We start from the raw sequence: 22,788 nt of genomic DNA, 5'->3' as shown, positions 1-22,788 counted from the left end.
ATACCAAGTAACTTTATTCTAATTGGATAGAAATTTCACAATGAGTTGCATCTGCAATCAGAGAAATAACTTGAGTATCTGCACATTTCACAGGAACTCACCAACACTTGGCTCACCAAGTGAAACAATAAAAATTGCTGAAACTCTTGTTTTAATAGGAACTGAGTTCATTTTCATTGGTGCCAGTTCCTGAGCAGCCAAATGAATGTTAATACTCATGCTTCTTAGGCAGCAGAAGCATACAATTGTGGAGAGGAAAGGCAGGAAGCATGACAGCTTCTTTTGGCAGCTTAGACTTGTCATGGAGATACAATTTCAAAGTGGACTTTCACAGTTTACCTAATCTGATATAAATGCCAGATGCTGAGAATAATGTTCATTCTCCATCTTCTCACAGCTGTTCCCTATTCCCTTTTGCAGTAGAGTATAAAGGTTTGCTGTGGGGTCAGCCGTGTATCAGTATCTGTACAAGGGCTGTGGGAGGTGAGTACCATTTTATCATTTAAAGTTATGGTTAAACTCTGTTCTCTGCTGCAAGCTTACCATGAAAGATGATTTAAAGTCTTAAAGGAGTAAGAGAAAAGGGAAGTGGGTGACTTGTTAGCGGTTTCCCAGAAGTTGCTGATTTAGAAGCACAGAAACTGAAGCAGCAGATTGACTTCTCCATCCCAGAGTGTGAGGTAATGGGGTTGAAGAAAACTCAAAATGAGTGTGAAGAATGCTTAAAATGTGTATATAAGGAAAAAATTATGTAAGCTTCTCCTGTATGGTTCTTGACTTTAAGGTTTGGACCAAACAAGCAAAATTGTTGAATCACTGTAATCCCAGAGCCCTGAATGAAAGGAACTCATCCTGTGAAACACAGCAGGATCTGTAGATCTCATATTACTGAACTGGATGGGTGCAGTCCAGAGCTGCCTAAACAGGGGCCCTCCACTGTGTCTTAGGTAAAGTAAATAAGATCTGCCCTCCCTCTAAGTCATATAACAACAGGAACAGGAGCACTAGCATTACGTCATTTCTGATGCCATCACTGAAAAAAAGGGGAACAATTAAGCAATAGTCTGACATTCAGCGAATTATATCAATCGTCATAAAGGGAAGATTAACAGCTACTAGGAAGGTAGAGGCCGAAACCAATATTCAGTGGTTCTAAAGTGCCTCACTTTCCTAGCCACTTTCTTTGATCAATGCCTTTAGAATATGCCTTAGAGATGAAACGTGCTCATCTCCAATGTTCTGAGGTAGTCACTTTTCATGCATTATTAGGGCAGCCCAAAGCTGCTGGTTCCAGCACTTGTTCCAAATCTTAATATAACAAATCTGCCAAGATTTTGCCAAGCCGATGTTCTTATTTCTCCCTCATTCCATTTTCTGAGTTTAAATCAAGCAGTATAATTGATCAAAAATAAGCAACCCTGACAATAGATCATGTATACTCAGCTTACGTTTCCTTACTATTTTCAGCCTCACTGTTCAATTTGCACTCTGAGTACTTGGCTGGACACTGTACAACTCATCCACCCTCACCAGGATAAAGAACTGGAAGCCAAATTTTGCTCAGAGAGCACCTGTGCCTTCCATATGCTTCAATAGATGTAACTATATAATGATGGCTTTTTTGGAAAACGTGCTTTAGGTTCCAGCTACCTCTCTCTGATAGAGGATACACACAAGCAGCAAGCCTATAGAAAAGGCCAGGTTATACAAACCTCTCTCTTATATTCAAATCATCTTTCCAGTTCAGCTCTGGATGCTTACTCAAGTAGCAAGTGATTATGGGTGGCCTGCTATCTCCAGTCAAGTTCCTTTCAATTAGAAAGGCAGATACATTTATCTTCTGGATTGTGGAGAGGTTGTAAAAAATAGCCTTATTCATCTTTCAGAAATAGGCTGGAATTTTATTTTATTCACAGAATGTCATGACCTTTATGAAAAAAATTTATAGAATTTAGTAAGCTTTAAAGTTTTCAGAGTGCTCCTCAAACTCAGTAGACTCCACAAAGAATGAGTCTATCTATACATTTCTAGAGATCAGGTTATGAAATTATACAGCAGGCTAGAAAACTCTAGACAGGTTTTCCCTTGCTACTGAAATCCATAGAACTTTCCGTAAGTTCAATTTTTTTTTTTTTTCCATGCTTTTTCCAATGTAGATATTTCCTTGTCATTCCCTTGCATGGAGGAAATGTATACCTTTTAGACACTGATTATATGCCTTATTAAATGCTCACAGTACAAAAAAAAAAAAAGAAAAAAACAGACAAGATGGCCCACTTGTCTCAGTCACATAGACAACATGGAAAGATAATTTGAAGCTTCTCTGAAACACTGTGACCATCCATATTGGTCCTAGAGAGGCTTATGAGAAAAAAGCAACAAACCACTCCAATCTTCTTCCACAAAGAAACATACCAGACCATTCTGTTTCCCTGATTTTTTTTTTTTTTTTAAAGAAGTAACAAAGGATTAACATTTCCTCATTTGTCCTCTGCTGAGGTGCCCTTGGCACTTGCCCTGTCCCCTGCTCCAGTTAGTGTGATTTCCTGGGCCCTGATCCACGACTAGATCAAAGCCAGTTCAGGAAAATGAGCTAGCAGAGACCCTGAAAGAACTGTTAATCATCTTCAACAAGTGCTGCTGCCCAGGGGAAGTTAGCACTTGAATGTGTAAACATCTGCACAGAGAAATTTAAAGTCCATCATTCAGGAGAAGAGCTACCTCCTAAGACAGATTTAAGAAAACCCAAGGAAATTGACTAAAAAAAAAGTCACAAAAGTTTTTATCTCTTACCTATACCAAATTATCAATCTTACTTAAAAATCCCAGAGGTCTTTTCTGTTAGAGCAACAACAGAGAGGGAAGACAGAGCCTCTTGAAATGGTGAGGGCTGGAAAGACCTGGGAGTTCTTAGAGTTCCCTCTTCATACAGCTGCCAATGTGAGAGAAAGCTGGGTGGGATAAAGTTTTACCTGAGAGTCCCATTTGTACTTTTCATAATTCCTGGACATAGGCAACATTGCTTGCCAGGAGCTGTCTGAACTCTGACATCTGATGATGCTATTTTGGTCACATTTCACTCTCTTTAGACATTCTTGATGAGTCTAAAGCTGAATCAGGAAGTGAGCACTTATTCTCCTGTAATCCAAAAATACAAGCCTGAAGAGGAGGCAAGGAAGACAAACACTTGATGAATTGAACAGAGTAGGTATGAATCAGAGAAAGTGGAAAAGAGATGCCCCTGGCACAGTAGGGCAGTGTCCAGACAAATTCCTTCCTCTAGCTCATCAGATCTAGTATTCCATCCAAACCCATGCTTTGCTGATGCTTTGTTCCTAGAGATATTGCAATTAAAACTCAACGTGTGTAATTTCTACTGTTCTGTTCAGCTCTCTAGCAAAATCAATAGCCTTGTACAATTTATTTGTTTTTTTTTTTTCTGTTCCCATTTGTTTTCTGGTGAAAGCTTAGAAGACAACAGTTTTTCAGTTACCTTACAAAGACCTTTCCCTTCAAAAGGAGGTCCATAGAAACACAGTGAGAAACTGTGAGAGACCAAATTCCCACTAGTCAACGAACTGTAATTTTTTTTTAACAAAAAAAAGAAAAAATAGAGCTAAACAAATAGAAAAAAAACTTATAAAATCAGCTTTCTCCACTCCTAAAAAAAAGAGCAGAGATGACAAAAGAAACAGACCAAGCTGTTGACTGTTATTTACATTGTCTGAAGGTAGGAAAACAAAAGAAAAAATATAAGTAAGGAGAGGAAAGAAATAGGAAGAAACTTTGTCTCTAGCCCCTTTCCTCCATCTATGTTTGGCACTGCAGAAGGAGTAGCAGAAATGGGAAAGGTGCAGAATTTATAATAAGTAACAACAGGAGTACAGGCTTTCACCACTACTAACTGCTTTTTTAGGAACACTTAAACAGCAATATAAAACATTTTTTTTTTTAAAAAGCAACAACTGAAAATTCCAGTGTAAACTGGAAATCTGTGATCTCATAGCTGTACATGCTATTCCTGGATTTGCAGACTCTCTTGGTCTGCCAATGCTGCTGGCAAAGGAAAAGACATAAGGATGCTGCAGCAGCACCAAGATGGACATGTTCTCAAGCCCCCCACAAGAGTCAGCTCTTGGTGACTGACTCAGTAGCTGATAAAGTCCTTTCTACTGATATTTGGTGCCCAATGCCAAAAGGACACAGCATTCCTGCCAGCTCCTGGGAAGATAGAAATGTCAAAGAGAGAAACAAATAAAGACTACGAAGAAACCAAGGCATGAGTATCTCAGAGCAGGGTTAGATACATATCTGCACTCATTCCTCCATGCCACAGTACAGCCATGCACACAGAGCCAGACCGTCTGTACTGCAGCACAGCCCATGGAGCGCAGTCTGTATCCACTGAGCCTACAATTTCATATCAAGGTGCTATTGAGGATCTGGTTACACAGTGAATCCTTCATCTCAGTACAGTCTGTATTGAATACAGCCTTATTCTCTGTAGCAGCCACAATCACTATACTAGTGCAATCTATATTTGTAAAGCCATATCTTCATTTTAAAACAGTCCATATTCATATATTCTATCAAAAACATCATGTCCACAAAGCAATATCCATTTTGTCAGAAGGGATCCTAGCCACAAAGCCACTCCCTATATCAAGCCTATCTCATCAGCCACATCCCTATACCAGAAGAGTTTGAATCCAGAGCCAAGACTTCGTATTTAAAAGATTTAGAAATGATTTACCAATCCAGATCTCTCCAAGCACCTCAGGTGCATTGCTCAGAGCAATGAAAATTGAAGATGTGTTCATTGTAGAGGGAAAGAAGAGGTCTTCATGTGTCAATCACTTTGAGATTTTCCTCTTGTTTGAAAAAATAATTAAATGTCAGAAACTGAAAGTGTGTCTGCTTGAAAGTATGGGGAGCTGGAGAGAATAATCCCTGTCATTTCATTCCTTGCCACCCCACTCTTTGTTCAGCAGTGATGAGAATTTCACAAAAAGCATCAGTTGTTTGTTTCTCCCTCTTCCTCATCAAAAGACTGCACCCCAGAAGAGGTTACATCAGAGACTTTGCGGCTCAACGCAGCATGTTCCATCTCCTCTCGAGGAGACAGCGATTCCAGGTCCCGGCATACTACATCATCCTCCTCTGGAGAGGGCTTCTTGTTTAGGAGAGGAGCCTTCTCCAGCCGTGGGTTCCCATTATCCTCAAGGTGGTCCTCCATGTAAGTGCTGGATTCAGCCCCACTCCCACCCTGTGCAGTCTGCAGAGGCCACACATGGACCAGCCCCGTGCTCTGGATGAAGTTTTGCTCCTGCTGCTGTTGCTGCAGCTGTTGCTGCTGGAGAAGGCTGCTCTGAATCAAAATACTTTCCTGAAGGTTTGTCTGCGACTCATCAAAATTCTGGCCTAAGTAGGAGCCAGTTGCTGGGGAAGCAATGAGGGACTGATCACTGGTCTCCCAGGCATCAGATGAACCTAAGCAATACATGCCCTGTGAGACATAGGAATGAGGCCAGCTATCATACTGCGTCTGGGCCATGTGCTCTGCAGGAAAAGAAGGGAAACAATACCATTAGACAACGTAAGCCAAGCTGGTTCATTTAGATAGCTTGGGTGTCTGTACATAGTACTGTATAGGGCAATATGGATAAATCCTTTACAGGGGAGGAGAGGGATAAATCCTTTACAGGGAGAAGATGAAAGGCAGTTCTAAGCAGCAGGCATCTGAATCTCATTACATCCACAAGTGACTGCAAGAGTTGGAGGCTTTCCACAGTCATGCCCAGCAAGCCGAAGAAACTGGGCTTTGGAGCCTCCCTGTTAATATTAGATTCCTTGGATAGCAAATAGGTGATGGCTTTCCTTGATTTCAGCCCTGAAATTTGAGGCTACAGAACGAAAAAGGGCAAGTGGAAAGAGAGCAACACGATACCAAGACTGAAAGAGGGGGCTAATTTCAAGATTAGCAAGAGGTGCTAGAACTCACCTTGGCTCTCCATTAGTTCCTGATAATTTTCAGAGTAATTGCCCGCTGGATTCTCCTGATTAGAGTTTACACTCACATCCTCACCATCCATGGAGGACCAGGCCATGAGAGTCGCCTCTGATATGGCAAATTGCTCCATCACTCCTGTGCCAAAAGAGACGTGGACAGAGAGCAGAAGCGTGTGAATATCTTCATCTCTTATCCCCCTTTTTAACCGCATCTCCTAGTCCCACTGTTCCACTCTAGTTCTACTTTAGCAATGCCCATTACCCACAGTTGGCTCTTGCCCTCTCCACTTTGCATTCCATTGGGAATATTCTAACTACAGTCTCTCATCTCCATCTGCCATATGAACCACCCAGAGGCTCTCCTGAGTATGTTTATCAGGTTTCTGCACATTGTATCAGGGATTCTGCTCTGGAACATCCCAACTAACCCAATTCTCATGCAAAAAAAAAAAAAAAAAAAAGAGCTACCTGCAAGGAACCGGGCCTCCTTTTCACCGTCACTCAGGTCTGAGTAGGCGTCAGCATCTTTGCGTGCCGTCTCATGCGTATGCTGTTGCTGCTGGCTGTTACCTTTACCCCAACCTTGCCATTCAATCATGTGAGCCACACGGCCTTGGCCCATAGCCGTTGGCTTTGTAACATGGTCCTTCATGCTGCGGGATATCCCTAAGGGACCAGACATTAGAAAACAAGGAGGGGCTATTACACAGTTCCAGAGTGTCTGCCATGCTGTTTTTCCTCTCTTTGAAGTGAGATTTCTCCCCTCCTTTCCTAACTAGGTTCAGGCCTTGGGTTGGGTGGGCTGGGATGTATCACACCTTCCACTGTATCCCTCTCAAGGAGAGTTTCTCCACCTTTTCTTGGACTAGTTCTCAGGGGGGGAAGGAGAAACCCCAAATATGAAAGGCTATTTCCTTCCTTGCCTAGAATCCATTTAGAACAGAATTGAGCATGAGTGGTGAAACCTGGAAGTGAACAAACTAAGAAATAGAAAATGGGTTTTGAGGGAATACAAATGAAGATGTCTGAGCTGGGGTGCATGGTCAGAAGCAAAATTAGCTCTTTGAAAGTGCAACAGCTAAGAGATTTATGTATCTAGAACCGTGGTGGTGAAACTACTTTAAGGCCTAGAATAAGCATGAGTCAGAAGGGAGAAGTTGGGAAAGCAACAGGGAGCTATGGGAAGAGGCATAAAGGTTTGTGGAGAGAAGCTGCCAAGGATAAACCCAAGTTTTAAGGACCTCACCAGAGAAAGATGATTTAGCCAAAGCCCCAATCCCATAAGCATTGGAGTTACGTTTCAGCTTGGGGAGAATGGAGGTTGTATCTTCCATGGAGAGCTGAAAAGAAAGAATATGAAGAAATGATATACAGGAAGGTGAAAAGAAACTGAATGGAAATCAGTTCAACAATTTCAGAAGGTATGGGAAAGATGAAGAGCAGAAGCAAGCAATAAGACAACAAAACAAAGGATGGAAAAATTAGAGGCTATTTAACTAGTATTAGATATTGCATAACTGTGGTACTGAATGAGGTAAGGTCAGTGGCAGAGGCAGAATCAGGCTGTGAGAAGCCTCCCTTTGGCTGCTTCCAATCCTCCATGGACATGCTGCCCTGTTCCAGCTCTTTATCTGAAAGGCAATGCATGGTTGATGGACAATTCAGGAAGCTTACAATGGAGAGCTGACAATGTGATAAACAAAACACACAAATATGCATCGCATTACAGATATTATTTCATACATTGGTTTTAGTATTTACTTCTTGTATACATAGTTTACATAGTCTTAAAATGAATGTGACTTTATCAGTGTATTCTTCATTCATTCTAGTTTGGAAATGAGATCTACAATTTTACTAAATTCCCTTTACTCTCTTCTCTGCATTCATCATCAGTCTCTGAAAAACAAGTACAGGCAGTCACAAACATCATAGAACACAATCTCTCAAGATGAGTTCAATAGTCTCCTCTAAAGATGCTGGGCATTGCATTTGAGACTATATTTTCATAAGGGCTAAACAAGCATTGCTTCTGCTCTTCATTTCAAGTCCATCATGTTCATACTGGGCACCCAAACAACAGCATATTCAAAAGTAGTGACTATGATGGGAAATTTTAAATCCTGACATAAAGCAACTATTGGTCACAGGGACAGGTCTCAGGAAAACTAAGAGGTGCAGTAAGTAGGCAGTAAAGTAGTTAGAGGCAAAGAAAGGTAATGTAAAGATACTGAACTGCATATAATCTCTGCCAATTGCTAAGCTAAGAAAGGCGAGTTTCTTTGAAAAGTGAATGTAACTGCAGGAGTTGAGGCATCCTGTAACTTTGCAGCCACAGGTGTGCGTAACACATGAGCTGAAGCTATCAGAAAGTGAGAGAAGAACAGTAAAAATTGAAAGGTGTAGCAGAGAACATAGTCCTTGTCCAATGATCCATCTCCTTTGATGGTACAGCTGGTTAAAGAATGGTCAGGCTATGCCACTTCTGGTCATTCCTGCCTAGGTTCATTGTCTGCCCATTTGTTTCAAAAAAGTCTGGGGACTGCATTGAGCCCCCTCATGAAAATGACCTAGAACAGAAAGTATCTGCAGGTCTCTACGATTCCAAGGCTGGACAGCTATAGCATGAAGGCAAGAGTGAAAAGAAAGAGAGGGAAACTCATAAGCCAGCTTTGACATCAATGAAGATATACAGAATTACACTGAGGAAGAAAAAAAGAGACACTTTGAGAAATCAGAGTGCTATGGATTCAGAGTGGGTTGGAAAAATGAGAAGTTGCAAATAAGGAAATTGTCTTCCATTATCTTTAAGGAAACATGACTATGTGTACCTTGCTTTCAGCTAGGCAGAAGTGCAGCAAGATAAAATTTATTCTAGACAGCTGCTGCATGCACTGCAATTTTCCCACAAATTTTTTCTCTAGCTGAGCCCAGGCAAAAGATCCCTAGCTATAAGTGTCACAATGAATGAGTTGTCAGTAGAATGAGGATTGGTTAAAAAGCTACGTCTCCTTGCTATTAAGTGACTTAAGTGCTCTCAAGTCACAGGAAACCCGTTTTAAACTTTCAAAAGCATCAGGATTTTGAAAATGCTTACACTACCAAAAATGCATCCCTAATTCTTTCTTTCAAGGTACCAAACTATCAGAACTAATCTATTTGAACACCTCTTTTAATCTACTAGAGCAGAATACTTTGATAGCAATAATAAACATTATTCCCTTTTCAGGATGCTGGTTTTGTATTAGTGGGGGAAAAAAAAAAAAAAAAAAACACTTTTTTATGGTGTAGGTATTAAGAGCAACAGGAAACATATTATTAAATTTGTTTGTTATAAAGTTTGCTTGTTTCTTCTTCTACTTGTTAACTGAAGTAAACTGGTTCTGACCATTTCCCTCAGGGGACAGTAAAAATTGCCTTACTTCTGTATACAGCTGAAAATGATAGATACACTTTCTACAAACTCCTGAAAAAGATCAAATGATGCTGTAATTAAAGACTATGGATTTTTAAAACACGCTAGCTATACTTTTTTATCTAACAGCATCCAGAAATCTCACAAAGAGAACATCAGAAATGACAGACATTTATCTCAAAGGGAAAAAGGCAACTTAATAGCCAGATCTAAATACCTGCCAGACAACAAAAGCCACAGCGGCAAACAACATTTCAGCAGCATCCTGTGAATCTTAGGCAATGCTCAGAATTTCAGTGGCAGTTAAGACTTTCAGCCATGTTTCCATCATTACTGCCACTATGTCCTATGATTAAAAATATGAACAGTAGTATGGCGCACACTCACATTGATACCATCCCAGGAGAAATCTGTCCGTGTTTGCTGAAGAAAGCAAAAAAGGACATCATGTTAGCGAACAACACTGCAAATTGTCATGCACCTCTCTAGTAGTTAGTGATAATCAACAGCCTCTACTTTGTCTGGGGAATTAAACAATGTGTCTTCCAATCTGGCTTCGTTCATAGAATAGAAACATAGAATTGCTCAGGTTGGAAAAGACCTTATAGATCACCAAGTCCAACTACAACCTAACCACACTACCTTAACTTTAACAACCTGCCACTAAATCACATCCCTGACCACCACATCCAGACGGTTCCTTGCAGTTGATTGTGGTGTCTGTAGGTGCCATAGTGCTTGAAGGTGTACAAGTAAATATGATGATAAAGAGTCTAAGGGAGAGAGAAATACAAACACCTTTCGGTAAGACTCCCCTTCTAACTTCTTTGCTAAATAGTGCAACGCTGGCAACCTTGTGTGGGTGGTGCATCCCTCTGAGGCTAACACAAGGAGGAGCCACACTACCTATGTATTTTTAGCATAATATAACAAGTTCCAGACTGATTTTCTCCTGAAATTATTTTCTCTTGTAATCTTTCAGTTTGTCCACTGATCCATTTTTTAGTTGCAAACCTGATCCATTTTCCCTACCAGTCAGTATGGTAGCACTTCATCCCTCAGCTGGGAGGGCTCACATCTCAACATCTTGGTTTTGTGATGTGAGCACTCAGGAAAACTTAGATGAATAAGTTCTAGTCATAGTAACTATTCATACAAATCAAAATGTTCCATGAGGTAGAGTTTATGTTCAGTGAGTTATAGATCTGTGTTAAACTTCAACTGAGTTTTCCATACAAGGTTAAGCCAATTTCTATCAGGATTTCACAAAACTCCTGGTTTCTTAGAGCTGCATTCCAAGATAGTAGTGTAATAAGGAAATAAAATGCCTACATGACTGGCACTTCATTAGATTATTTAAGTTGTATGTTATTTACGAACATTATCTGTGATTTTCAAAATGTTATTTGTTTTAAACAGTTTAATGTTTTTACTAACCATGATTGCTTGCCCTGAACCTTACAGACCTGAAAGTTCAGGTATCTAAGCTGCACTAACTCAGAACAGGAAATGAATCACACATTGAGGTACTAAATGGTAAATCAATTGGCAGTGAATTACTAGTGAATAAATTCCTAAATATCAAAATGGAGACAAACACATTTCTTCAAAACATGGTATGGCTGTAGAGCCATGGTGTTGGGCATTTTAGTAAATCCATACTTCAAGGAATGCAGACCTACAGGTTTGCCAGAACTGCCACAGTTTTATTCGTATTCTATCTATCCCAGTTGTCAGTGGTTAAAAGCACTTTCATTTGCAACTCTTACTCACTCTAGATAGTCTATACAGAATGACTCAACTCTATTCTAAACAAACCAAACTGCACAGATATAGAAGTCTGATCCTTGGGTGTATATTAACACTCTTGTCCTCTCCGAGATGATACTAGTGATGCTCAGCATACATTTCTGAACACACAAGGAACTGAAATTTTTCAATCCCCTTGGATAAGTGTATCTGGGACAAGCACTCACCTCAGTAGAAGGACGATGGAAGCTGCTGCCATGTAGTGAACTGGTGCTGTCCATATTGATTTGGTCCACATCTTTCAGTCCCTTCCAGTCTACTGCAATCACCTCATTTCCTGTGGGAACACATCTAGTCAGGCTTCCAATTGTCACTACAATGCGTTTTAGCATTCTTAAGTCAAGTCAGTTTAGCGTACAGTAGAATCACTGACCTTAAGACAACAGTAGCCTTAAACCAGACGTGATTTTAATCAGATCACCTGTACATCATCAACTACTACATTTCACATAGATATCCCCACATGAAGTCAAGTCATTTGCGTTGTTCTTAAGCAGAATGTATGCTTGGCTAAACCATAGCTCCCCAAAATAAAAGAATCTAGTCATCACGTCTGACTGAGAAACAACCAATTCTTTTGATATCCTGTTTCATTATTAAGCCTTCATCACTTAAAAAGGCATTTCTCCTCTCTAGTTTGAATTAGTTTGGCTTCAATTTAGAGGTGCTGTCCCTACTTTGCCTTTCTCAGCAAGATTAAAGAGTTTTTTTAATACCTGTCATTACATTTCAGAAAAGTTACTCATTCACTTGATTTTCTTCTTGATAAATTAAACAGACTGAGATCCTTAGGTTTCTTACTCTATAGAGTCTTTCCATCTCTCTTAATAAAGCTCATCTTTTAAAAAAAAAGACATCTCACATTTTTTAGTTCTTCAAAACACAGACATGAAAGAATGCATAATATTGCAGGACTGCTTGCACCCATTCTGCTAATAAAGGCAAAAATGACTAACTAACCCATTGTGTCATAAACTTGCAGCAGATTCTCACATCCAGCTGTTGGTTCACTGTGATCCTTGTGCTTTCTGCACAGCTTTCTAAGATTTTCAACCATTCAAAGGCAGCCTGTGCTGTTTGATCTTAGAAGCATTTTAATGCAACTTAAAAGATCAAATTAAAATAAATATTAATAATATAAAATTAATAAAATTGAAAGAATAAAGACAAAAATTACTAAAGACTTAATTTTAATATAAGTGAAACTAAATCTGAAGTAACACACTTCAAGTAGCCAAGGAAAAAAGATTTCTCCATATGACTTCTCTGTCCATTTGGCTATCTACTGCTCTTTTTATTGCACCATCCTTAAACTCTGTTTAAAAATATTTTATTCCCTCATCCATGTCATGGAGAAGACTGTGTTACGTTTAAAACTGAGCTTTTGGGAATCTAGAAAGAAGGACAGCTCCTACGATGATAATCGATTCCTGGATCAATTGAGCAATCTCTATTTAAAAATAGATGTTTGTGGATGTGAATGGTGCTATTTTCAACAGCTTTTAACTTTTTAGTTGCTCTTTGCTTTCTTCACCACAGACATATGAAGACCCACTTGCTTGTTCTAGCAGCTCTGGCACATCTACACTGGCTTGCCACCACCAGATCCTCTGACAGGCAAGAGGTGTTGTGCAATCCCCTTCCCTACACAGGCCTGTAAGCATGAGGAAGCCCGAGACACACTCAGCTAGAATTCAAAATGCAAAAACATTAATTTGGTATGTTAAAAAAGGATAAGCATGGTGAGCCAAAAACCAGCAGAAAGCAAATGTTATTCGATTTAGCAATCACAACACCTCACAGCTCATCGCTTTCTGCTGTGTAAGATCTCTTTAAGAGAATCAAATCATATTTTTCCCCCCCTCACACTCAAATTATGTTTCTCTTTATCAGGATAATTGGAATTGAGTGCTTTAATAGCATCCCCCATGTGCTACTGACTAGGCTGAGCAAAGCAGAAGCTATTCAGAAAACTTAAAAGAAAAAAAAACAGATTCCTGTACTGTCTGCTACAAGGCTGTGCATTAGAGGTCAGACCCAAACAGATTTCAGGAGGAGGCAGGATTTGGCTATAATGAGCACAACAAAGACTACTCTTCAATGCTGTGATCACCTTGACTAATTTTCCTAGCAAGTACATGCATGTATTTGTCCTTACTGAGCTCCATTATTTATTTCTAATTGCAATTACTATTAAGCATGATCAATTCATGTGCTACAACTGTACAATTTTGTGTTAAATTCTGATCAGTTTATTCAGCTTCAGACTGCAGGCATACTTCTTTGCAGAGCATGTTAGATTATGTGATAAAAGCCCACCTGCACACCCACAAAGGAGCACAGAGAGCCCAAATAGAGCGCCTGAACGTTACTGAAAATGAAGTTTGACTTGTCGGTGAGGGATCTGTACCAGCATCTGGACAGGGCTGCAGCCTTGAAGGTTTATATGTCTGGGTGCCAGCAACTGTAGAGACCAGGATCCAGACACAGCCACTGCACAGACTGTGCAGCCCAGCTGAATGTGGGCAGGAGGAGCTGAGGAATCAACAGAGGTACGTGGGAGTCTGACAGTGGAGTCAGGAGTAGGAGTGAGAGCCCACCTCTGCTTGCTGGGACCAGGTTGCCACTTCTTGTGGAGGCAGATTGCTTCTTTGCTCCATCAGCACCCCATCCGTCACACAGAAGGGGAGGCTAGGGGCTGTCCTACTGCAGAGATGATGTGACTGGAGAAGCAGGAGACACTACCACTTCAGAGCAAAAGGCAGCAATGCAAAAGCCTTTGCTATAGGCTTTAAACAGTAGTGCCAAGGCTGTTTTATCTCCATTTATCCTCGGTCTCATTCCTGTACGTTCAGCTGTTGAGTATAGTGCTGCAGTGCTACTGCAAGTCTCAACATCCTGGCATACAGTTCAAAACAGGCTGCAGTGCTGTTCTGAAAACGTACCACAAAGAAACCTTAAACAGAGAGACCAACCTCACGGAGTCAGGTGCTCAGTAGATGTGACTTAACAGTCTCAAAGTTTGGCACAGACACTCAATTTTTTTTTTAATCTCAGTATTGCTAACACGCTGATGGTCTCCATGAAGTGTTAGACTGTAGAAAATATTATTCTGGCAGATGGTGGCATCAAGTAGTTGAAGTGAATTATCAAACTATTATTTGTCTCAAAGTCCATGCTTGCTCTGTAGTAGTAGAACTGAAAGCCTATAAAATGTATTTACAGATTGAACAATTACTGAAAATTCTTGGTCCAAACAGTTTCACAGATACTAAGAAAGATTTTAGGAGAGAATACCTCTTTAATATCTACAAAATGTTTTGCGAGGCAAAAATATATAAATATCTGCTCAAGTGTTACAACATCACACACTGTGGTAGAAAAGGAAATCTCTGGACTCTAACTGGCGTTGAGCCTGGGGCAATGTTACTTCCACTTACTGAAAGTAGGAAAAGTTTAGTGGTGGGGTTTTGTGGTTGTTTTTTTTTTTTTTTCCTCCAATTCTGCTAGAAACAGCCAGAGCAACATTAATGAATAGACATGAAAGACCAAGTTCTGCTCTGACAGATGGGAGGAAAGAAACAGAAAATCTGAAAGAAACATGGAAGCAAAGTAGGAAAAGGGAAACTGAAAGTAGCCCATTATAACGAGTACGGTTTTTATCAGACCTCATCAACCTCTTTCTCCCTTCAATTAGTATGTTTCACTGTGGTAATAGTGCTTTTCTTCTCCAAAATAATCTCTTTTATCCACCTCCCATTTCATCTTAATGTCTAATTCATTCGTAATTCTATCACCACCCTCATCTCTTACAGACACAACTTGTTCCTCTTCATGTAGAGCTGACGAACATTTTTAAGTATAAAGGGGTCACAAAGCTAATTTTAAAGTGGGATTTTTACAAACACATGCAACTGATTTCTTGTGAAAACGTTCTGAAGGTAAAGCAACATAATTCAGTTTGAGGTCTTTTTTTGTACAATGTGCATAGAAAGCACAAAGAGGGATTTTGTATTTCACTGCACATTTTAAAGATTTTTTTTTTTAAACTTGTTTTGTGATTTTTATAATATCATAAATCCCGTCCTTGCCTTGTAAGACACAATAGATGACTGATGAACAAGCAGGAAGCTAAATATAAGAAACAGTGAAATAAAACCAACACAGCTGAACTTTATAAATATATTAAGCCACACTGTTTACAAATCATAGCTCCTATGTAATTTTAACACAAATTTAATGAAAAAACTCTGGCAGACACTTATCAGGAAAAGATGTATCCATGACAACTGAAGAAATGTCTCTACTCTAGTCCTCTAAGCCCTCAGAGTGGAACATATCCCTCTAGTCTTTATAGTACTGGTTAGGTAAAAATCAAGAACCAGTTTTAAGTCAGGACCTTCAAAATAAGAAATATGAAAAAAATATGGAAAACATATGAAAAAGAGACGGAAAGGAGAATATCAAGACATATTTCCTCACTTTTTTTTAATATGGTAACTGTACTTCAAAAATTAGAAAGTGTGTATACTAGGATTCTCAAGAAATATGAAATAATGACCATCTTTATAAACACACTGGAAAACTTCAAGAATCCATCTGCATGTCATTATCCCACCTTGTTGATCTGATTTTTTTTTGTAATTTTAGAGCTCATTTTGGTGCATACTTTGGAATTCTAGAGAGACAAAGTTTTCAGTTTCTTTCCATTTTTGCAATAGGAAGTTTGCCTAGCTTTAAATGACTTATCTGTCATAACGTTAACAAGTCTGTTTTCTCTGGGTTTCTGCTTGATATTATCTCAGTTTTACTTCATCGATACTGTATGTGTGCCTGTATTCTGTTCATTTAACAAGGTACTTGCTTGAATCGGGCATCTGCATCTATGCAGATGCCTTTAATAATCTGTTTTGTTGCAAATTCTGTGATGGATGCTCAAGATCTTCTTTAATCTGTCCTCTATATTTTGTTTTGTACTAAATAGGACACAACAGTTTTAGAGTCCTAAATGCTGTTCTCTTCCAACATAGTGCTTATGAAGATGCATGCCCTATACTAAACATGTTTTGTGTCAACTGCTTTCTGACGTGTTACGTCAATTAACATAAGAAACTCAATAATTAAACTGAATTTCCAGCACTGTTATTAACCACTGTTAGCAAACTGCCCCCTCTTTCTTGAGTTTTACTTTCTTCAGAGAGCAGAAACATTATCATTCTATACTGGTAGGCATTGTTAATGTTGGTAAATGGTAAATTATTCCTTTCCCTTCCCTTTTTTCCCCTGAACTAAGAAAAAACAAATGTAATTGCAGTAATTATGAGCAGCCTTTAAACTGTTCTTTCCAAGATACCAATTTTCATAATACTCATGGGATTGTAGTATCTTTGTCAAACAGAACATCATCACAATATGTCAAATATGGTTGAAATGAATGAAGTGAAAGCTACTGCAAAGGGCCAGTAGATGGGTAGATAGCATAGCTTCAAAGAAGTCTTTTTCATTCCTACTTGCCACTCAGAGATAGCTGAACATCGAGGAAAAGAATAAGCCTGTGTCAGGTGAAGCATCCCAGAGATGAGCCTGAGATGAAAGCATTCAAATTCTTCTATGTAAAGACCAAAAAAAATCCCAATCTGAGTGATTTGTATGATTGTTTGAATATGGATTAGAAAACAGAAATTAGTTGCTACTGTTTGCTTTTTCAGAGTGTAACTAGAAACTGAACCACTTGTAGCATATAATAGAAAAACGCCTGTTTTCATGGATGAAAGAGAGCTAAAGTGCCCATCAGGGCATCTTGGTCTCCACAAAACAGATGTCTTGGAAATTTCTGGCCAAAAATGAAAATATCTACAGTTCTGATATATCTGTAAGATTAGGAATCAGGCATGCAGTTACCAGGGTCTCTGGTTTGGATTTAGGCAATCTAAATTATTTCCAAGATCTATTTCCCAGGCCTATAACAATTCTAACACTTTCTACAGGTAGATCTCTTTTTAGAGCTGTTTAGGATATAATGGAGGATATATTAATGAACAAAATGAACAGACCAACATTTTCCTTCTTGACTGGAAATGTTTTCAAACCAGTGCTAAAGGTTACTGCACATCATGTCCTTGCAACTAAAAAGAGCTGAACATAGAGTCTAATGTTAGACACGGATAGTTCTGTTCTGAGAAGCAGTCATGTCATTTAAGCCAAGGAAGTACTGCAAAATGAAACACATCCAATTAACACAACAGCAACAAAAAAAATCTCAAAGTACTGTCTGTCTCATTTGCAGAACAAGTATCAGTCAGCATGAACAGAAGCAATGGATTTATCCTCATTCTTCAGTGCTTCTCTGAAGTGCAGAGAATGTGTCCCCAGAGGCCTCATTCAGCACAGTAAGTATGGAAACATCAATATGAACTGAGGTAGCAGCCATTTTTTGTGGGCCTGTAGCCAACATTGCAGAAATAATATGCAGCAGACAACTTCATGTTTTGCTCTATGTATTTAAATTTTAATTTCTGAGGCAAACACATCACATGCGCACTATCTTAGAGCACAGGAATACCATTAGTTGTAATATCTATGTCCTGTAGTTTCATCTTTACCAATGAGAAAGAAGGACCATACCAGCTACTCCACAGGAGTCAGCCAGCAGATTGCATTGCACCTTTCCCCCCCACTCCCTTTCCTACATTTGGAGCAGGAAAAGAAAGGCATCGCTACCACCTCCTCTGCTTGCATCAGATCAGTCCATTACTGCCCACTGCTGTTCCCCAGCCAGCAAGATGGGTGGGACATGGGGAAGGGATAGCACAGAGCTTTTCTGCTACCCTGCTATCCTCTTTACCCTTTTCCTCCTTCACTCTAATGTGATTATATATATATAGGAAAAACACATACAGAACAACCACCTACCCTTTCTTTTCCCATAAGCTCTCTCTTTCACACCATGCCCCTCCTCGGGCTCCTCAGCACCTACAAGCATTGTGTTCTGTTTTCTGACCCTGCCTGTCACCAGGCCTGTCCTACTCCACACCCTGGCCCCCCAACACTGCCTGTGGAGCCCAGGTCTTTCCCCCTCACACAGCCCACTCCTCTATTCCCCTCTTTTAACCTTCCTGCAGACTTCCAGACAATCTCCCAAGCATTGTTGCAGACAAACACCCAGATTCCCATCCCCACTGTCCCACCTGTATGAAGATGTGACAGATTGAGGAAGGGTGTCTGCTGACCCCAAAGTCTCTCCCAGACCCTTTCTTTCCCTCAGCCTGTTGGGTGGGCAGCACCACTGCCAAAGTGATGTCAGCAGGCCAAGGGGGGAATCCAATGCTGCATCTTCAAGCCCACCAGTATTCTCCAGACAGCAAGTTGAGTTGGAGGAAGAAGCAAAACAAGAGCTTGCTCAAAACAGCAGCCCACAAGGGAAGCTGCAATCTGATAGTTTCAAGTTTCCTTCTCTTTACCTGCTCCTCCTCAGCCTTTAGGGTATCATTTTGGAAGCCTCATAGTATACAAATGTCTACCTCTTTCCCCACCACTGCCACCATACACTCTGCCAGAGTCCCCATCAACCACTCCATTTTGGAACAACAACACTGTCAGAGCCCATTCCTTCTATAGCCAGGAGGCATAGAGACCGCTGCTTCTCTCTCACCACACTCCTCCTCAAAACCAAAGTGTGGGAGTTGCCAGTAGCAGTGATGTCTTATGCTATGACAATGGCCACCAAACCACACCAGGTTTTCCTCCTGACAACACAAGTCACTCCATAGCAGGCAACAGGCAAAAGACTTGCTGAAGGTTCTACTTTTTTTCTCAAGTCTCTGTAAATTCTGAGTATAAGAGTGGTGCTAACTCCTGCCTCAGGACTTCTCCAAATGCTGCTTTCCCCCATCTTTCCTCATCCTCCCCTTGCTTTCCCTGGTGAAGTTGGCATTTCCCATTAGCTCTCTACTGCAGGGCTGCAAAGTACAACTCCCTCTGTCAGTGAACCTCTATCCAGATGCTAGTTGCAGTACATGACATGATAGAGAGTTGCAGAATGTTTTATCATTCTGCATCAGGAATCTTGGATGCCCAGAAGTCTTCAAGGGACATTCTGGACTTCCACAGTTTCTGAATTGAACACTTCTGAACTGGCTACTTTCTGGTCCAGGAAAGGGTCACTGGAGAATGGAAGTATTAACAGTATAAGCAGACACCCAGTCCAAAGACAGTTCTCATGCTTCCTTCCTCTGTGCACTAATGTCTGAAGACTCAAACTCAATCCAGGGTCTGTCAGTGAAGTAGACAAATAGGGAAAGCATATCTGTGGGCCCAACTCCCATCCCTAGGGAGGAAACATACTTCCTCTATATCCCTAGAGGAGGCCACTGCAGTCCATGTCTGGACCCTCAAAGACAGCCAAGAGGGCAGAGTGGGCAACGGCTGGCCAAGGAAAACCAGTGCTGTCATTCCTCCATGAAGATCTCAGCTATGGCATCTCAGAATGGTTCTCCCCATCTTTGCATCTTCAGCCACTCCAGTCAGCGCTGAATCTAATATCCATGGTCAGTGGGGGAACAAGCTACTGTCTTTGATACCTGCCGAAGACTAATTGTTCTGGTAAGAAGATACAGCTGACTCTTACCATGGAAGACTACAACCTCATCTTCATCAGAGATGGCCCTATTCAAGAAGGAAAGGGGACCAAGGGAGCCAAATTCTTTCCTGTACTCTGGAGACAACATTTCTTCTACACAACTAGTAGGTATATAGCACTGTTGGTACCACTAGCAACACCACTACTGGGCAGCAAGTTCCTCAGCTCTTTTACCTCTTTCTCTCAGCATAAAATCTTATCATGAAACTCTATGGAATGGAGGGATAATTTCCAGTAGGGGCTATTTGCCCTCCTTACACTGGCCAGGGGGGTTTTCTATTGTGTTCTTGCAAGAGACTCCTGCTGATCAAGCTGTCAAGTTAAATTGCTGCAGAGATTGAAAAGCATGGTCTACTTTAGCTGACACAAAGATAAAGATATAACCCAACAAGCTCAAAGTCACTGAGGGTATGCTTGTCACCTGATACACTGTGTAGAATTCCCTATGTAGAATGGGAGTCAGTAACCTAGTTGATGTCCATACCATGATACCAGGCTCAGAACATTATAACTCCACTCACTGATATGTGCCCTCCTTGGTTCCTCTCAAGTGCTATTGTTGAACAGAGTCAACAACAGACCATTGAAAGACTACCACTCACTGATATGTGCCCTCCTTGGTTCCTCTCAAGTGCTATTGTTGAACAGAGTCAACAACAGACCATTGAAAGAATACCACGCCCTAGAGCAAACTCCACATTTCTCATTACGCTTCTTCTATCTCAGTCTCAGTAGTTGAGTATAAACTATTTGTGGCTGAGCTGCAACTATTTCATACAGCCACACATTCCAGAATTATTTTTCTCACATCATCATCCATGGTGATTGCCATCACTTCCTGTAGGATGATGCTATCCTATCAACATTTTAACAACCTGATGAAGAAAATAATCTGTATAGCAGCCTTCCAGGAGCTCCGGATCAATACATTAGAGAAGAGGTATATACTTCTGTACAATCAATGAATATACAGATGATATTCAAGAGCTTAGCTTATACCATTATTATACCAGAGCAGAAAAGGACACTCACCCTATCCTGGGCTCACATAGGAAACTCCAGTGAAGCAGATCTCTAGAAGAAATCCTTCTCCAGTAGCTGTCAGCTCTTAAATGGTCTAGGAGAGGTGGAGCCAGGCTCCACCCCTTCCTGCAGCACAGGTGAATTGCCTTCACCTGTGCTCCCATGGCTGACTCATTGCTCACCTCGGTGATTAATCAGAGGTTCAGACTGTGATTCAGTGGCCCCATACAACTTCCCTTGGCCCAAATGTGCTAGAAAGTAAAGTAGGAAGCTATGGGCCAAGCTCTCCTACAACTACATGAAAGCAACAAGGCAGTGGAGGAATTTGCCAGAACTGCTTAACTGAGGATATTCTCAGGCTGCAAAAGCAGGCTGCCCCTCAGGAATTCACTGGGTGTCACATGCAGACGGTCATGCTGGCCCTGGAAGAGCTTCAGGACCAACACACCATTGTCTGGTTGCAGACCAAACTTCTCTGGGAGATGGATAACAGCACTTGCTTTGTTAAGAAGTACAAAGCACACTGTTTGCACCTGTGCAAGAGTACTGCTCCTCAAATAGGTCCAGAGCAGATGCAAGAAGGTGGAAGGATCTTATCTGCAGCCCACTTTCTACACTTGCCATTCTGCGAGGGAAAATACTCAGTGACTGACCAAGACATACTGGAGCTCCTTCTCACTGTGGCTGTAATCTCAGACACTCTCACCACATGTCCAGTTGAAAAACTTAAGGTTCTGCAAGACCACCAAGGCTGAGCCTCCTGAGGGAGATTTTTCTTTCTCTCGCCAGAGACATATGAGAGTTCTTCTGACAAAAAAAAAAAAAAAAAAGTCTAGACCTCTGCAAACTGAGGAAAGGCTGCAAAGCATCAATCCATAGCAAACACATAATGTAGCTAAATCTATAATGTAGCTGAAGTCTGTGCTGGGTCCACCCAAATTAGAGCTACATGATACCAGTACAGAGCAATGAAACTGTACCTGATCTAAGACCACACTGAGACAATCTGCCATTCACTTTATTCACCTGCTGATCCCCCAAACAGAAGGAAGTATTTAACAGAATAGGTCATGGCCTTTTTATGGAGACTCTGAAGGCATTCAGTTTCAACTCCTGCTTCACAAAGTTTCTCTAGCTGCTGCGTACATCCACAGCGTGCTTGCTCAACAGGGTCCTTTTGTCTTCAGATGGAGAGTGAGTCAGGGCTGCCCTATTCCAGCCATAACCACTCTACCACCATAGAGTCCTTCTGTATATTCTCTTAGAGCATGATGGACCTGGTGTTCAGAGAACTAAACTTGTGGGTGGTCTTGTAAGTATACATTACTGACATATCTGGTTCTTAAAAGATGTGGCACTATTTGGCAGACAGATGGGTCTACCAAATACTGTATGTAGCACCTTCCTATGCCCAAATAAAATGGATCAAGAGGTCTGTCCTGGGAAATGCTTACACAGGCTGCTAGCAAATTCGTGGTTGCACTCCACACCAGTAGGGTATACGTCTCTTGCTCTGAGTCTACCCCTCTGCTACCAGCCACCTTCTAGCTACTAGTCAAAAAGAGAGGAAGGTCAAGGCATCTTGAGTGGCTGCAGAAGTAGGCAGAACATATGCAGTAACATTTTCTTCAGATAAGGTCTTGGTCATCAATCAATGAATACTTACCATGCCTCAATACTGCATCAAAGCCCCGTACTTTACCCTGCAACACTGACCAGCCTCTGAGACAAACTGCTGGAGTTCTGAACAGACTCTTGCATATCTTAGGCAGTCCAAGCTGGATTGTGCTGGCATATGCCTTTCTCCAACTCTTCTGAGATGTCTACACCCCTAGCACAAGAAGCCTTCTGCAAGATTTTCTCCAACTTCTGCTCTTTCACAAAGCCCTCCTCA

The 22,788-nt window shown here is 40.9% G+C and overlaps 1 protein-coding gene across 4 annotated transcripts in view; it reads right to left on the bottom strand.

Moving 5' to 3' along the window:
* Positions 1-4,279: 4,279 nt before the first annotated feature.
* FAM131B (family with sequence similarity 131 member B) overlaps positions 4,280-22,788 on the bottom strand; it is a 28,159-nt gene continuing 9,650 nt past the window's right edge. Inside the window, exons 1-7 of one of the 4 annotated variants that reach the window (XM_085235945.1) lie at positions 11,401-11,505; positions 9,812-9,847; positions 7,528-7,640; positions 7,256-7,349; positions 6,478-6,675; positions 6,002-6,145; positions 4,280-5,559 (exon numbers count right to left, since the gene is read on the bottom strand). In XM_085235945.1, the coding sequence (XP_085092071.1) occupies positions 5,015-5,559; positions 6,002-6,145; positions 6,478-6,675; positions 7,256-7,349; positions 7,528-7,617 (1,071 nt within the window). In that variant the 5' untranslated portion in view covers positions 7,618-7,640; positions 9,812-9,847; positions 11,401-11,505 and the 3' untranslated portion in view covers positions 4,280-5,014. Of the gene's footprint in view, positions 5,560-6,001; positions 6,146-6,477; positions 6,689-7,255; positions 7,350-7,527; positions 7,641-9,811; positions 9,848-11,400; positions 11,511-22,788 lie in introns of those variants that run through there. The other 3 variants (XM_085235941.1, XM_085235936.1, XM_085235932.1) reach the window with 3 other exon arrangements.

This window comes from Meleagris gallopavo, chromosome 1 (assembly GCF_905368555.1).
Source record: "Meleagris gallopavo chromosome 1, MGAL_WU_HG_1.1, whole genome shotgun sequence".
NCBI classification, from domain to species: Eukaryota; Metazoa; Chordata; class Aves; order Galliformes; family Phasianidae; genus Meleagris; species Meleagris gallopavo.
The sequence above is the reverse complement of the archived record's forward strand: the minus strand, read 5'-3'. Positions and strand labels throughout refer to the sequence as shown.